Source organism: Myotis nattereri, assembly GCF_964212035.1.
Source record: "Myotis nattereri genome assembly, chromosome: 18".
NCBI lineage: Eukaryota > Metazoa > Chordata > Mammalia > Chiroptera > Vespertilionidae > Myotis > Myotis nattereri.
This window is the reverse complement of record NC_138093.1, coordinates 22,290,305-22,306,873: the sequence shown is the minus strand read 5'-3', so window position 1 is coordinate 22,306,873 and position 16,569 is coordinate 22,290,305. Positions and strand designations below refer to the sequence as shown.

General features: G+C 39.3%; 1 protein-coding gene across 1 annotated transcript in view; it reads right to left on the bottom strand.

Annotated features, from left to right (window-relative positions):
- AXDND1 (axonemal dynein light chain domain containing 1) overlaps positions 1 to 12,636 on the bottom strand; it is a gene marked incomplete at its 5' end in the record, with an annotated part of 54,779 nt that extends 42,143 nt beyond the window's left edge. Inside the window, 8 exons of the mRNA XM_081113287.1 lie at positions 724 to 845; positions 2,903 to 3,005; positions 4,698 to 4,754; positions 6,550 to 6,635; positions 7,373 to 7,493; positions 10,339 to 10,442; positions 10,870 to 11,039; positions 12,561 to 12,636. Coding sequence (XP_080969413.1) covers positions 724 to 845; positions 2,903 to 3,005; positions 4,698 to 4,754; positions 6,550 to 6,635; positions 7,373 to 7,493; positions 10,339 to 10,442; positions 10,870 to 11,039; positions 12,561 to 12,636 — 839 coding nt within the window. The remainder of the gene's footprint in view (positions 1 to 723; positions 846 to 2,902; positions 3,006 to 4,697; positions 4,755 to 6,549; positions 6,636 to 7,372; positions 7,494 to 10,338; positions 10,443 to 10,869; positions 11,040 to 12,560) is intronic.
- Between the last annotated feature and the right edge of the window lie 3,933 nt (positions 12,637 to 16,569).

Here is a 16,569-nt window from a genome sequence, read left to right as displayed (position 1 = left end):
CTAGTGTCTCAGCACTGTCAGACAGGGGAGCTCAGCTTCCATAAATCATAGTGGACAAATAGGGCAAATTTATATTATTAATGCCCATTCAGGAGAAACAGATATGACTCTATAGCAAGTAAGCTGCAGAACCCAGTATTTTAATTCTCCTGTTTCTTTCAGCTTTTGGAAAGTACCAGTGTGGTGAGGAGGATTATAATAATAATAGTATTTATTATCATCATCTATAACAATTATATTTATTGAGTACCTAATTCTGTGCTTTCATTTAAACCTCACCACAATCCAATGAAGCATCTTAATGCTTGACAGAGTAGACAATCAATAAATATTACTGACTGAGTAATGATCAAATAAACAAATGAAAATTTTCATAGTAGCTATTTTCTTCATTTACAGATGAGAAAAATAAGGCTCACACTTTTACCTAGGTCACAAACAGATGATAATTTGAAACCAGATCAGTCTAGCTTCAGAATCTATACTTTTTCCACCATTTCACATAGCAGTTCACTCCCAATCATAAAAGAACATGATGTCAAGCATCTCAACAGAAATCACCTTAAGGAAGTTCTCAACTACTATATTTTTATTATAGAAAATGTAATTAGGCTCCTTCTTATCAAAAGGACAGAGAAGTGTACTTTTGTGATTTTCCCAAATGCAGAGATAAAAACAGAATTCTAATATAAAATTCTGAAATACTCCAATAACGGCTCTCACCTGATTTTGGACAGTAGTTCTCCTCTATCTGCACAGTCCACACTGACTTGTCGAATAAGTTCATGAAATACTGTATTATAAATGGTCTGTTCCTTCTTCAATGTATGTAGCAGTTTGTGCATCTGGCAGAAGGTAAGTTAATTAGCATTTATTATGGTCTTGTCAGTAAAAACGTTTTAGGATTTAATCACCCTGAATGTGAACTAAGTTTTAGAAACACCTTGATTTATTTCACTTACATTTTCTGTTATAAATACTTATATATAAAAATGACTTCTTACTTTTTAAAATCTGTGTCTAATCATTGAACCTCTTTATATGATGCACTGAGATCACAATATCACTTTTATGTTATTTCTGCCAAAATACAAAACCTGAATCTAATTATGACTACACATCAGACAAACCAAAATTGAGGGACATTCTACAGAATAACTGGCCTGTGTTCTCCTAAATATCAAGATCAAGAAACGCTAAGAACTCTTTCAGATTATAGTTGTCTAAAGAAAAGTGACAGCCTGGCCAGTGTGGCTCAGAGGTTGAGTGCTGACCTACGAACCAGGAAGTCACTATTAGATATCTAGTTCGGGCACATTTCTAGGTTGCGGGCTTGATCCCCGGGGGGGGGGGGGGGGGGGGGGGGAGGTGCAGGAGGCAGCTAATTAATGATTCTCTCTCATCATTGATGTTTCTATCTCTCCCTCTCCCTTCCTTTCTGAAATCCATAAAAATATATATTTTTTAAAAGAAAGGTGACAAGTAAAAGCACTGTGTGATCCTGGGATCCTGAAAGAGTGGGAAAAATAGTGATGAAAGTCATTATAGGGACAATTGATAAATTTGAATTTTGATCACATTAATGTTAAATTTCCTGATTTTGAAAACTGTATTACAAATATGTAAGAGAAGGTCCTCTTCCATAAGAAATATACCCTGCTGAAACTGGTTTGGCTCAGTGGATAGAGCGTCGGCCTGCGGACTGAAGGGTCCCAGGTTCGATTCCGGTCAAGGGCATGTACCTGGGTTGCGGGCACATCCCCAGTAGATGTGCAGGAGGCAGCTGATCGATGTTTCTCTCTCATCGATGTTTCTGACTCTCTATCTCTCTCCCTTCCTCTCTGTGAAAAAATCAATAAAATATATATTAAAAAAAAAAAAAGAAATATACCCTGAATTGTGTTTGGTGATAAAAAGACATGATGTTTTCAGCTTACTCTAAAATGGTTCAGAAAAAACTATACTTGTAGAGATACGCAGAGAAGGAGAGAGAATGACAAAGCGTATAGGGCACAACGTAAACAATTGGTGAATCTGGGTAAAGGTTACATAAGAGTGTCTTATTTTGAACTATGTTTCCAATTCTATAAAAATAAAGATTTATAAAACAAAAATAGCCTTCATAAAACATCTATATCTATGTAAGATTGAAAGAGCCCTTTCATTAAGCACAAAATAAAAATTACAAGTGGTAAGAAAGCACAACTTAATTGGCAGTGCTTTTTACTGGTATGCAAAATAATCTATAGTGCTTAATAGTCAATGAAATACAGTAATAATAATAATAATAATAATACAGTTGACCCTGGAACCATGCAGGGGTTAGCAGCAACAACCCCCCATGCAGTCAGAAGTCCATGCACAACTTTTGACTTCCCCAAAACATAACTACTAATAGTCTACTCTTGACCGAGAGCCTTGCCAATAACATAAACAGTCGATTAACACATATTTTGTATGTTATATGTATTATATACTATATATATGTATTATATGCTATATTCTTACAATAAAGTAATCTAAAGAAAAGAAAATATTAAGAAAATCATAAGGAAGAGAAAATATGTTACATTATTTACTGAAAAAAAGACACATATAAATGGACCCTGTTGCTCAAGGGTCAACTGTACTAACAATTAATTATACAAGGTTTACCACATGCCAAGCACTGTTCTCAGTCCTTTACATTCATTATGTCATTCATCTCCACAACAACTCTATGAGGTAAATATTATTATCATCTCTAATTTACAGGTGAGGAAAACGAGGCACAAATACATTAAATGACTTGCCCAGTGTCACCAGCCAATAAATGGCAGGATCAGGATCCAATACAGGCATTCTACCATCCAGAGTGTATGCTTGTAACCACTAACTAGGTCACACAGATCTTTACAATTACCTGAGTTGGCCCTGTATACTCCTGATTGTCCACACCAGCCCTCTCTAGCATAGTATCCATCACATCATTCAGTTGGGCCACTTCTACTCTTTTATTAGGTTTCCTAAAAGATTAAGGTGGCAGACTTAGTAATTAGTGTTACAAGAGGTCATCTTCAAATCACAAAAAAATATATAATATGTATAAACAAAATGTATATTCTATGGAATATTAATGGTATCTTAAAGCATTAGACCTGTAAGTATTGATCTAATGGGCATATCAATAATACTTTTTTAAATAAAGAATGCAAGTAATATGATCCTCTCTTTCATAAAAGAAAATAATGCTCCCTCCCCTCAAAATTCAATTCACCTATTGTGTATGATTATAAGAACATAGAAAAAAATGTGGAGAGATAAACACATAATATTTCACAATATAAGACAGGAAAAGGGAAAAGAAGAAGGGGGGGGGGGGAGACTGTATCAGGCCAGCTGGCATGGCTCAGTGATTGATCATCGACCCACGAACCAAGAGATCATGGTACGATTCCGGGTCAGGGCACATACCTGGGTTGTGGGCTCGATCCCAAGTTGGGGGCATGCAGGAGGCAGCTGATCAATGATTCCCTCTCATCACTGATGTTTCCATCTCTCTCCCTCTCACTTCCTCTCTGAAATCAATAAAAATATTTTTTTAAAAGACTAGTAAAATGGAGAAATACTAATGGTTAAATGCAGCATATAAAAGGATTCTGTGTATTTTATATACTTTATTATATATGATCCCGCAACCCCACTTCTGAGTATTCATCCAAAAGAACTGAAATCAGGATCTCAGAGAGATTATTAGCACCCCCATATTCACTGCAACACTAGTCACAACATGTAGAAACAGCATAGATGTCCATTAATGAATGAATGGATAGAGAAAAAGTGGTATATATAGGCACTGAAATATTATTCAGACTTAAAAAAAAAAGGAAATTCTGCTACATACAACAACGTGTATGAACCTGGAGGATATGACACACAATGAAATAAGCCAGTTACAGAAGGACAATACTGCATGATTACACTCACATGAAGCATCTAAAATAGTCAAACTCATAGAATTATGGATTGGAATTGTGGTTTCCAGGGGCTGGCAGGAGAGGGAAAGAGGAACTTGCTAATTAGCAGGCATGAGGTTTCCGTTATGCAAGGTAAGTGCTGCAGATTTTCTGTAGCACCATACTTAGAGTTAACACTGTATTGCACAAACATTTGTTAAGAGAGTAGATCTCACGTTATGTTCTTACCACAATAAAAAAAATTTAAAAACAATCAAAAGAGCCGAAACCGGTTTGGCTCAGTGGATAGAGCGTCGGCCTGCGGACTGAAAGGTCCCAGGTTCGATTCCGGTGAAGGGCATGTACATGGGTTGCGGGCACGTCCCCAGTGGGAGATGTGCAGGAGGCAGCTGATTGATGTTTCTCTCTCATCGATGTTTCTGACTCTCAATCTCTCTCCCTTCCTCTCTGTAAAAAATCAATAAAATATATTTAAAAAAAAAAAAACAATCAAAAGAATTTTAAAACTGTCAGGAAACATTTTATAGTATTTAAACAGGATAAATATGTAAAAACTGAATATTCAATTGGACAAATGAAAACACTGATTAGATAACAGAATTGTGGGCAATTATTATCTAGGGTTTCTGCTGTCATTTTAATATTTTTATGTAATAAAGTACCAAGAAAACTGTATATTTTATATACAGTATATACAGTTATCTTTTCTAAGAAACACTTTCAAAAATAAATTGTACTTACATGGATGGGAAGAGCAATAGCCTGTTTTCACTATCTTTGAGGAGAGTCGTATATTTGCTGCAATAAATAAGACAGGTAAATGTTACTGTGAGAAATTTATCCCACATCACAACATGATCAACAACTTCAGACCTCAAGGAACTGAGAAGCTGGACGGTAATCAGAGAGGTCCGCCATTTTGCACACAACATCATGCCCAATAGTCTCAGACATCTACAGATACAGGTGTAATGACATTTATCATATTTGGAGCTTTTTTTTTAACAAAGGAGCTTTAATGATATTCCTTAATATATCACAATATGAAAATTTCCTATATTCACTTAAAAAACAGCCTTTTTGAAGAATCAGGGAAGGAAAAAAAAATGGTGGCAGAGTAAGTGGATGCTGCACAGACATGTTCCCAGGAACAAACTGGAATTACAAATAAAAAACAGCCTTTTCAAAGTGGAAGAATTTTCGAAGAACACTGACGTAAGCAGTTAAGTGACTAAACAGAACCCAGTTTTCCTGACTCCCAGCCTGATCTGCCCTCTGGAAGTGCTTGTTTAGAGCTAGATGAATATGGTGAGGAGAAAGATCTGGTAATCCTTTAAACTCATTATTATTTATACATCCTTTCCCCTCCCCCTGGTTAATAAGCATTTCCTTTGGTTCTTCCCCCTACTGGAACACAGTTGGTTAATAAAGTCCATTTTCAGAATTCAGATCAGTGAACAATCTCCAGGGAATATAAAGACTCAGTTTAAAAAATGAGTCTGTGAGGAGATACCGCAGGGGCAATGAGCACACCTAGCACCCAGACCTTGCTTTCTAAATATCATTCACCACTAAACGGAATCAGTACTCCTTGGAGAAGTGACTCAGAGCTTCTTCCAGAGCTGAAGTTGTGAAACATAAGGTGAACCTAGAAATCTTATCGAGGTCAGAAAATAAGAGAACATTCAAAGGCTTTTGGGGACACACTTAAAGAACACAAGAGCTAGCTCAAAGGAGCTGACATAGGCCAAATCTGAAAATTTTTGAACATCGAAATAAATATCATAGTGAAGAATTATAACCTATTGAAAACAAAAAGAAATCCATGAGTCCATATGGTAAAATGCAAAATAATAAATACAGAAGAAATGATGGAGTTAAAAAGTCACAAAAAGATCTATAACTAGTGGGTTGCTAGGAAATATAAAATAAGTATTTTTGGTAAAGGGTCATGATGTCTCCAAGTTACTCTTGAATAGTGTGTGTGCGCGCGTGTGTGTATGTGTGTATGTGTGTGTGTGTGTGTGTGTGTGTCTGTCTGTCTGTAAAGCAAACGAAGTATTCGGTGAGTCAGGATAGAGCGTCCTATTTTTGTAACTTTTTAATAATTTTAAGTATATAAAAATAAAAAGTTACCCCAAAAATCAGTTCTATTTAGTTACTTGGCAAAATATTATCCTAAAACCCATCATCACAAGGAAATGCCATATAACATATGTACTAGATAAGGTAAAAAGAGTGAGACATTCTGGATATCTATAATAAAAAAAGTGTAATATGGAAATTAGACCAGATGTCCTTCCAGACAACCTTCCAGATGAAGCCGGGGCTGCAAGGGAAGCCCAGGCCCCGGGTGCTTGCTGGTAGCCGGAGGGAAGTCGGTGCCGGCAGTTGGGGGCAGGAAGGCCCACTCTTGCACGAAATTCGTGCATTGGGCCTCTAGCTTCATTATAAAACATTAATCCAGTTCTAGTTTGTTGCTGTTGTTAATCCTCACCCAAGGATATGTTTTCCATTGATTTTTTTTTTTTTAGAGTGGAAGGGAGGGTGCGAGAGGGAGAGGGAGATATGCAGTACATAACATAGTACTCACTCATCATAGCACTCCAAGCCTGAAACTCCTGTACTGGACACAATGTGAAATTCTTCAGGAATCAAAGTATCTGTTAGTTTCTTTGGCTTAAGAAGAATGACAAGAATGAAAACATTAGATTTTTTTTTTTTAAAGAAGAATTGCCCAAATCCTCATTCCTGTCCCAAAAGGACGCTATTTATTAAGAGATTTTGATTAGAAAAATAATATTAGTAATACAGGACATGGCTAGTAAAAAAAATAAAATTGGCAGAGCATGTCTTTTAAAAAAAACTTGAATTACATAATAACTTTGGTCTATTAGTTACAGGTGTCCCATATACTATTCAGAAATCCACTACCTTTAAAATTAAATAGGAATTTAAAATTCACCTTAGCAATATCCCCCAAATAAGAATTCTACAACTTTAAACTGTGGATTCTAAATAAAAAAAAAATTAATCTCCTAAATTGCATTTTCTAGATTAAAGTGAGTAACAGTAGTTTGGAAAATGGCTTAAAATAAGATACTTTTGCTCTTTTCTCACTAAACACCGTTTTCTAGAAATAATTAAAATCACTAAGAAAACTGGTAAGCAATGCAGATCGTAGTTATAGTACAACACTGCTTTAGATTTTGGGAAAACCGTTTTTTTAAGTAAAGGGAGGAAGATGAAATTATTTATCAAATTCCTTTTTTCCTTTTCTTCCAAAGCCAGTCCCGAAAGGCAGAGCCTAGCCCCCCAACAGGTGAAGCCAGTCCCAAAGGGCGAAGCCTAACCCCGAAGAGCCTAGCAAAGAACCTCTTGGTTCTCGTCCCAACGGGCTCAAATTCTCTCTTTACCTTATGAGGCACAATGGCACCGTCATGTGACTGTAGTGAAGGTTTTGAACGTGGGGGGCAAAGTACACCCTCCCTCGGCTCTCCTTTAACATATTTAACATCGTACAGAAAAGAAATATCCCTGAAAAGTAAGAAAAATATATTTATAAAATCGACTTTCAGTCTGGCAGCTGGATGAGAGTTGGTAAGACCCACACAGCCTTCTCGTGGGTAGATAGGGGCACAAAACTGGTCTCCGTCCTTCACACTTACCAGGGCTGAGGCTTTAGACATGAGTTCTCCCCATATTCTTCTCTCCTCCACCTTCTCACTCACATCACAAATTCCTGTCCTTCCATCTCAGTTTAAGATATATTCCCTTTCTCGGGATTATTTCCTCCACTTTTGTCCTTGATTTCATCTTTGCCCACATGCTTGAGGATCTCATTTCACCAATCATAACCTCTGTGTATCTCCCCCCTCTATTGGAACATCCTCCTTGGCCTATAACTGAAGTCTTTCCCCCTTCTAAAAATCTGCCCTGACCATGCATTGTCCTTTTACCACGATCGGTCGGTTGATCCATCAATGGATCTATCATCTATCTCTCATTTTCAGTTGAACATCCAACTTCTTGAAATTTCCCAAAAATCTGGTTTCCATCTTCGTCTCTGTTGCTGAAACTATCCTCCAGGAAGCCGACAATGACTTTCCACCGCTAAGTTATCAGTTCTTACCTCCCGCTACTTCCCTGGATTTTTTCCAGGGTTGGTCACCTCCCTTTCTAAAGGCACTCTCCTCTGTCCTGTGTTGCTGGACTCCCTGGTTCTTCCATCCTCTCTAACTGCTACTCCTTGGACTTCTCCGAGACCACCTGGCTACTAAACGGAAATGCTCCACCACACTCTGTCCTTAACCTACACGTTCTCCCTTGTCAATGTCATCAAATCTCACTTATCACATCTGTTACCTCCTGGCACAGCTGGTATCTTCCTCCATTCTAACGTTCATCCTCCAACACCCACTAATTCTGTCAGTTAGCACCACCGCTCTACTCATCAAAATCTCGGCATCCGTAACGGACTGCTTCCCATCCTCAGCCCTCGGTATCCACCTATCACTAACACGTTAATTTTACAGCCTCCCTTCTATCATTCCACTGGCTGGTCCTCTTGTCCTTTGCCAATGCCAAAATCACTCCTCCAAGTTGTCGTTATTTTTGTGTGCGTTCTCACGTTTCTCTGGTAGTCTACATGCTTCTACTAGATTTATTTCCCTACGGAGGTTATAATCATGTCACTTACTGCACATAATTTTCAGAAGTCTCTGTCCCTCCCCCCGATTTTAAATGGTATGGTCATTACAGAATACAGTCTAGTGGTTCCCCTTGGTGGTTGTCAGCTGAAGGCCATTCCCAGCTTCTAGTGGCCAATGACAATTCTCAGCTTGTTTTCTCGCTTCCTCCATCCTCGAAGCCAGCAATGGCAGGCTGAATCCCGCTTAGATTTCAAATCTATCATCCTTCTTCTCCTGTCTCATCTCTCCAACCCATTCCACTGCCTTCCTTTTCCACGTTTAGAGACTTGGGCAATTAATTTGGGCCCATCCTGATAATCCAGGATAATCTTTCCATCTCAAGGTCCTTAACCTTAATCACATCTGACAAGTCCCTTTTGCCATGTAAGCTTCCGAGGGTTACAGTGAGAACATTTTGGGGAAGCCATTATCCTGTCTACCACAAAACAGATCTTCGCATTAAAAAAATTCCAAGTCAGAAGTCTTTTGACATTGAAGCTTTCATGTCAGTTCATTGCCATATTCAGATATAGCTAATTATTTTTCAAAGTACTTCAAACATCTCATAACTACCGATTATTACTATTAATAACTATAGCCATGACCTGATGGCATAAAATACACGTTACGACACTTAGACCCCAGGACACAAAAGTCAATGGCCCAAGTTTCTGCCACCTTTTCTAATACGGATATAGCTAACACCTCATATTTAAAGAGCACTGTGTGGTTTTACAAGTGCTCTTCCATTCATCATTGCATTTGTTGCTCTATATCCCTGGGGGGTGCACAAAATGGAGCCTATTATTCTCTTTTCATAAATGAGAAAACAGAACTCAGAAAGACTGAATAACTGACCCAAGTACCAGTAAACATTTGTTTGTTTTTTCAGATGAAGTGATATTTCAGTAAGAAGCAAACAGAGAGTTACGTTGACAAATGGGCCATGCAAAGAAAATGAGCAGGTCACAATCTTTCACAGGAAAATGTTGACATTTAGAATATTTTTGGGAATGATATAAAAACAACAAAGAGTATTTACGGATTTGATCTGAAACAGTGTAAAGGTTAAGGGCTCACTCTGAGGAAAACCAGGGTTTAAGCACTTATTTGTCAAGGTTTTCCACATCTTGAAGCTATGTTACCCAGCATTCCTCAGATATACAAAAACAAGAGGCACGAGAGGCGTTCTGCCTGTATGATCTCGTCCCCTTTACTAGGGCACAAGGAATAGGCAAGTAAGGGGACAAATAAAGAAAGGCATGCAAAAAGAAAATTTACAGACCTTTGGACCTCAGGGAAGGCAGGGGAGGGTGGATGGGGAGAGATCAAGCAATGAACTTCTATGCATATATGCATAACTCGTGGACATGGACAGCAGGCTAGAAGAGGTTAATGGGGGGAAAAGGAGGACCTATGTAATACTTTCAACAATAAAGATATTTTTTTTAAAGAAATATATACGAAAAAAATTTTTAAACAAACTAAAAGTACAGTTAGCACCTATTGCCATTCTACTGATAAGGTGGAGGTCCCTCTTCAGATTGTATTGTGATTCATCAAAGATACTGAAAGCTTCAAAATGTTTGATTATGATTTTTCCAATGCTGCCCCTCCCAAGGAAATCATAAGAAATAAAAAAAAAACACAAATGTTCATCTGCATCTACCCCGAATATCTTCCTTTTTTACCTTCCAGCTCCCGTTAGGGAAACAGGATGGTCAATCAGATATTTGAACTTATTCCTTCGAATAGGGTGATGCCAGACGTGATCAACAGTGCGCGGAAGGGTACCCTGGTAAAGAACAAAAACGTGAATATACAGCAGAGGGCGCACTAGTCGAAGAAAACATATTAACCATTTTGAGTATTTACATGAAGGGCATTTGTTTATTCTACATAAAAAAAGAGAGAGAGCAAAATTCTTATTCAATATTATGGAGAAAGGTTGAAACTTGAACAATTCTTCAATATGAAAGAAAAATATCAAGACTAAGAGTAGTAGTGATCATTTAGGTAAATCACACAAAAACAAGTTAATGGCAATACTCAAGTATTTCCTTAGAAACATCCATACAAAAGATTTTAGATTTCAATATAGGAAAATAATGTAAACATACTTTTTAAGAGACTCTGGAATACATAACATATGCTCAATGAATAATGAACTGGATACCAAAAAGCTAAGTTTTCCAAAGTACTTTATACATGTATATACACACCTTTGGGGTTTTAGTTTTAAGAGGCAGTAAGTTTTCAGGACAAGAACCAGCATTGGCTGCAGAGGTCAGAGAAAGAAGAACTTCCTGAGGGATGAACTCATTCTGAAGGGGAGTTGGACAGGGTTTTGCGCAATCCACCATATTTTTTCTCTGTCTTATTTCAGGAAGTCCTAAGAAAGCAATGGGGAAAAAAGCGTACTGTGGTTTTTTTGGAGTTAGTTGGCAGTTCCCAGGCTGTCTCACCAATCCCATTTTATATGTTTCTAACAGAAGAAACACTGCATCTGGTTGCCAAGAATATTTAAAATACTCAACAGCATCTGATCAAGAAAAAGCAACTCATATTGCCTGCCCTACTTACACTTCCATCAGACACAGGTTCAAAAACTCATTATTCCATTACTCCAAATGCAAAGTTGAAAAATAAATTCACTTCACTTGCTCAGTTAACTTGGACAGCGTTAAGATGATGAGAATGTCTATTTTCCCGTTGACGTGAAAAATGACAAAAGAAGCCTCCTGTTCTCAAAACTGTCAAATTATTTTGTATATTTTTTTCTATGTAAGTTCAAAGGTGGAAATAATTACAGTAAATTGGGCATTTATAGAGTGGATGGGATCTGGATTAGGTTTAAACGTAAAAGTAGAATTGGGATTTTTGGAAATGAAGAGAGTGGAATAATCTGAGCAAATTGTTAGAGGAAGAATAGTACAAAGAGTGTCCTACTCAGCTTGACTAGGGCGGAGGAGGTATAAAGGTAGGGCCAGTACAGGAAAGTCTCCTATAAAGTCAGTCAAGGAAAGGTAGGCTGTCACTCTTACAGAGCTCTCCACTAGTTTCTGCCCCTCACTTAGTATGGCTTGTGTTAATTTCTATAAGGAGGTATCATGCTTTGATCACCATCAAAACCTCTAAAGTTCACATTATCAAATCTGTTTCTTGAAAGTTTGGGGTGGTATCAGAGTTATCAGAGGAAATAGAAAAAAAAAAAAGTTCAGATGTGGCTTTAGCACAACCTCTCCTACAAACGAAGAATGAGTCCAGCTGATTCTTATTCTAATACAGATTTGCATTTATCTGTATAGGAATGAATATCTTATATAAGGTATTCTTTTCTTTTTTTTTTTAAATATATTTTATTGATTTTTTACAGAGAGGAAGGGAGAGAGATAGAGAGTTAGAAACATCAATGAGAGAGAATCATCAATCAGCTGCCTCCTGCACATCTCCTACTGGGGATGTGCCCGCAACCCAGGTACATGCCCTTGACCGGATTCGAACCTGGGACCTCTCAGTCCGCAGGCCGACGCTCTATCCACTGAGCCAAACCGGTTTCGGCAATTTTCATTTAGAATAATTACAAAAGCCTGATACAAACTGGTTCCTCACTAGGTACCAAAAAAAAAAAAGGTACTGTTTCATACAATTATTGGTATTTAAAACAGGGTGAATTTAAAACAATATAAAGCAATCAGCCTTTGAAAATAAATTACACAGGTGGAATAGTGAAACAACAGCCTGACTCAAAAATACTATAAAGAGAATGGCTTTTATTGCAACAAGTGTACTGAAAAAAACTACGCTAATTAAGGTATCCTGAACTCTCAGATGAAAGAAAACGGTGGACAGATCATGATTTCTGTCTATGGCCGTGATTATTTACGTCTGTAGAACCCGTGAAGAACTTCACCTGTCTCTTCCTTGGATGCAGAGACGTTTAATTTTTTGCCCTCGAGAGATGTGGAGGGCGTTTTCGGGTGAGCCATAATAAACAGTGCCTCAAATCACTCTTCTTAGTAATTTGAAATATCCTTCCAGAAAGCTAACCTAGAAACAAATCAGCAGCATGTTAGGCAGGGCTGCCAGAAACCTGCAGGCAAAAGAAAAAAAAGGGAGAGACCCGTTATGAGCTTATGTTAAATATCGGAGTTAACAATTCGTCTATCATGGGTTTGCCTTCCTTGGGGAGACTTCTGCGTTCCCCGCCCAACGCGACTAAGAAGCCTGTGGTGGGTCAGGGTCAGCGTCCGAGTCGGGAAGGACACGCTGGCCCCACCGACCGCCGGCACCCCAGTCGGCCCGGTCTCACGGGCAGCGCGCTCGCACGCCAGCTCCACAGGCTCGGGTCGGGCACCGTTCGCACCGTTTCTGTCTCAGACTTCCAGGGAAACGGACACTTGCAACCCGTATTCGTAATCACATTTCCCGCCAGACATCTTACGTTCCGCCTTTTCTTGGAACGCCTACGTGTCGTCATAGCAACCTAGGACCCTGGCCCTCAGCCGCTCTTAATGAGGGCTGCCCTCGGCGATGCCTGAGGAAGGAGACAGCTAAGAATCCCAACAGTCGCTCTGGGAATTAATGTGTTTTAAATCTCAGCACAAGTTCAGTAGCAATAGAATAAGAATGTTAAGTTCAGTAGCAATAGAATAAGAATGTTTAATCGGGCCGTTCTCACAGAGCCCGAGAGTGTCCGACGGGCTCTCACCGAGCCCGAGCGCGCGCATGCGCTATCCCCCTCGCCCGGGGCCACCTTACCATCCCTAAGGGTTGTTCGCGTCAGCACTCCCCCCCCCCCCGCGACCCCCCCCACACACACACTTTTTCGCTGTTTTGCATATTTTTCTAAAAGCCAATTCTGGGGGAAATGGATAATTAAAACCTGAGTTGCCATTGGTTGAGGTTTTATAGTGGGGGTTGCCCCGTCCTTGCAATCTGGATCCAGCCTTCCTAGGACACTTAAGCCACGCCCTCCCGAGCACGCGGAAGGCATTCCTTGGTCGGAACATTTTTTTTGGGGGGGGGGGGGGCGGGGGTAGGGGGGGAAGGGGGTCGCGGGGGCTGGAAACAAGCCGGAGCCAACCGAGGCAAACCGTTTGGTTTTGTTCGAAAACCTGTTCTCAGGATCGAGTGTGATAAACACTTTTGCACCATGGAGTTGAGCACATGCCCCTTGCAGCCACCAGAGGTCACTTTGTACATGATGGAGCCTTAATGCCAACTGATGCCTGTGGAATCCCAGCGTCTAGATGCCTCTAGTCTGGAAAATAACTTTCAGAAGGAAAGAAAACTTACCTTGTTCAGTCGTCATATTCCTTGGTGCCAAGCACAGTGCCAATACGTGACGTTTGAAAATCAACTAGACAGTTCTATTGCTTTTGTATTGATAGACAAATTTCTGGTTTCCGGGGTAATAGTAATGAGAAATATAAGCAAAATGTTGAAAATAAAAGCAATCTCGAAGACCCCTTTTCATTCTCCTAATCAAACACTTTTAGCCTTCATTTAGCCCTGTCTTCCATCACTCTTTTTTCTAGATTTTCCAAGAATTAAAATGCACATATAGCATTCACATAGCACACATATAGTTTACCATTAAGGACTGGCAACCTTCAAAACCAGTGATGCAATGCACAAGCAGGTGGAAGGTAATTTTCTCCCAAAGTGTATTTGCCTTCCTCGCCCCACACTGGTGTTGTGACTCTGCATTATAATTAGGAACCATACCAAGATAATGAACTCAAAGGTCCCAAAACTCCAACAGCTTAAACATGGTTTATCAAGCATTTAGGTACTGGAAGAACTAAGTACCACCTTGCATAATCTTAACCTAGTTTTAAAAAATCTAAGCAGGACATTGATAGATGAAATAGAGATAAGTGAACAGATTCAAGAGATACAAAGAAAAGTCTATAGGATTTGGGAAGTGATTGGAACTGTGGTGGGAAGTAAAAGACATCAAAGGTTACTTCTCACCCTAGCCGGTTTGGCTCAGTGGATAGAGCATTGGCCAGAGGACTACAGGGTGTCAGGTTCGATTCTAGCCAAGAGCACAGGCTGAACTCCCCCACCCCCAGTAGGGGGCGGGCAGGAAGCAGCCAATCAATGATTCTCTCTCATCATTGATGTTTTCATCTCTCTCTCTACCTTCCTCGCTGAAATCAATGAAAAATACATATTTAAAAAGAATATGGTTCCTTGAGTGTTAAAAAAAAAGTTACTTCTCACTTTCTATCCTTGCAATGGTGTAATTATACATGCTGTTTCCTGAGCAAAGGTCTGGGTTAAAGTCGCAGAAGTATGTAAAGTAGTAAGTACAGTAGATAAGAAGATAAGAAGAGCATTACACTAAGACCATTCAGAATACAACTGCTACTTTTGTGAAAAGATCCTCTCGTAATTTTGAATTATACCAAGAGAACCCTAAAATGGAGTAAGATAAAAATGCAAGGTGAGCCGGTAATAGTTTTCCTAAATAGAAACATTAAGACATAGAATGACAGTCAGAGTTGTAAATGGGGCCAACATTGCTTGCTGGTGTTGGCCGACTTCTGTTGGCTGCTTAACATCAACTCAGCAGCAGTCCTCTGGGGCTTCAGGTGAACACAGCATTTCCTCAGAAGGGAGCGAGTTGGTGAGATCGGCAAACATGCCCTGAACTGGGAAAAGCACAAGGAACAGCAGGTGCGCTTTTGCAACGATGCCCTTTTTACCAACTCATTTTCCCAGTGTGTGGGCAGGGCTTACACACACATCTGTGCGCACTTACACGCAGCACGCGAAGCTCCCTGAAGGAGTCTGAATGTGAAGTAGGCCAGAATTGTTTAATGTAACTAAAAAATGAAGGCATTCACCAGAAACGATAAAGAAGAGACACTGAGAAATCTAGGCACTGCTCAGCCAAACTCTTCTCTTGGGGCAGGGTAGCCTCTAGTATTGTTTCCACAAAAGGACTCCACTAAAATTGAACTGATCTCACCAACTGTCTTAGTTTCAAGTCAGATTTCACCTAAGTACCCTCCTCCTGATTCCACATGAGTGTGCCTACAGGATGTGAAATGCTTTTTTAAATGCACTGATTTTAGAGAAAGGGGGAGAGAGACAGACATTGTTTTTTGTTGTTCCCCTTATTTATGCACTAATTAGTCAATTCTTTTATGTGCCCTGATCAGGAATCAAACCCGAAACCTTGGCATATCGGACAATGCTAGAACTAACTGAGCTACCCAGCCAGGGCAGTAATATGGTTTCTGTCTTAATCATAAGTGTATATTCAGTGCATAGCACAGTACCTGGCACATGGTGGTGATTCAGTTTAAAATACATTCATCTTTCTCATCATACAGTAAGTGGTGTTTCTACAGAGAACAGATTCAGTGACGGTGCCAACCTGAGTATATCACTCCATGTGTGAAATGATTTCTCATGGTATGTTTACAAACTGGTATTCTTCTTTATTAGTCAGATACATGGACCAACTACTTTGGGTCCAAATGCAAGCTGAGCCTAAAAGGACAGGAAGCTAAACTTTAATAAACTCATCAAGGAGGGGCATGTCTGATTTCTGAAGAGTTTTCCCCTTCCCACTCGTCTACAGAGACAGGTGAGTAAAGCCACACCATGGAGGGTAACTAGAGAGTATTTTTTTGGCTGTAACTACCATACAGTGGGCCCTCCATATCCACACATCCTGCACCTGCAGATTTAACTAACTGTGGATGGGAAATATTTGAAAAAAATTTAGATTGTTGCTGATGTGTACTATGTAGTTAATTAAGCCTATGATGCTTGCATCTCCTTAACATGTACAGACTTTCTTCCTTGTCATTATTCCCTAAACAATACAGTATAACCATTCACATACCATTTACATCATATTATGGATTATCGATAATCTAGAGATTAAATTGTACAGGAGG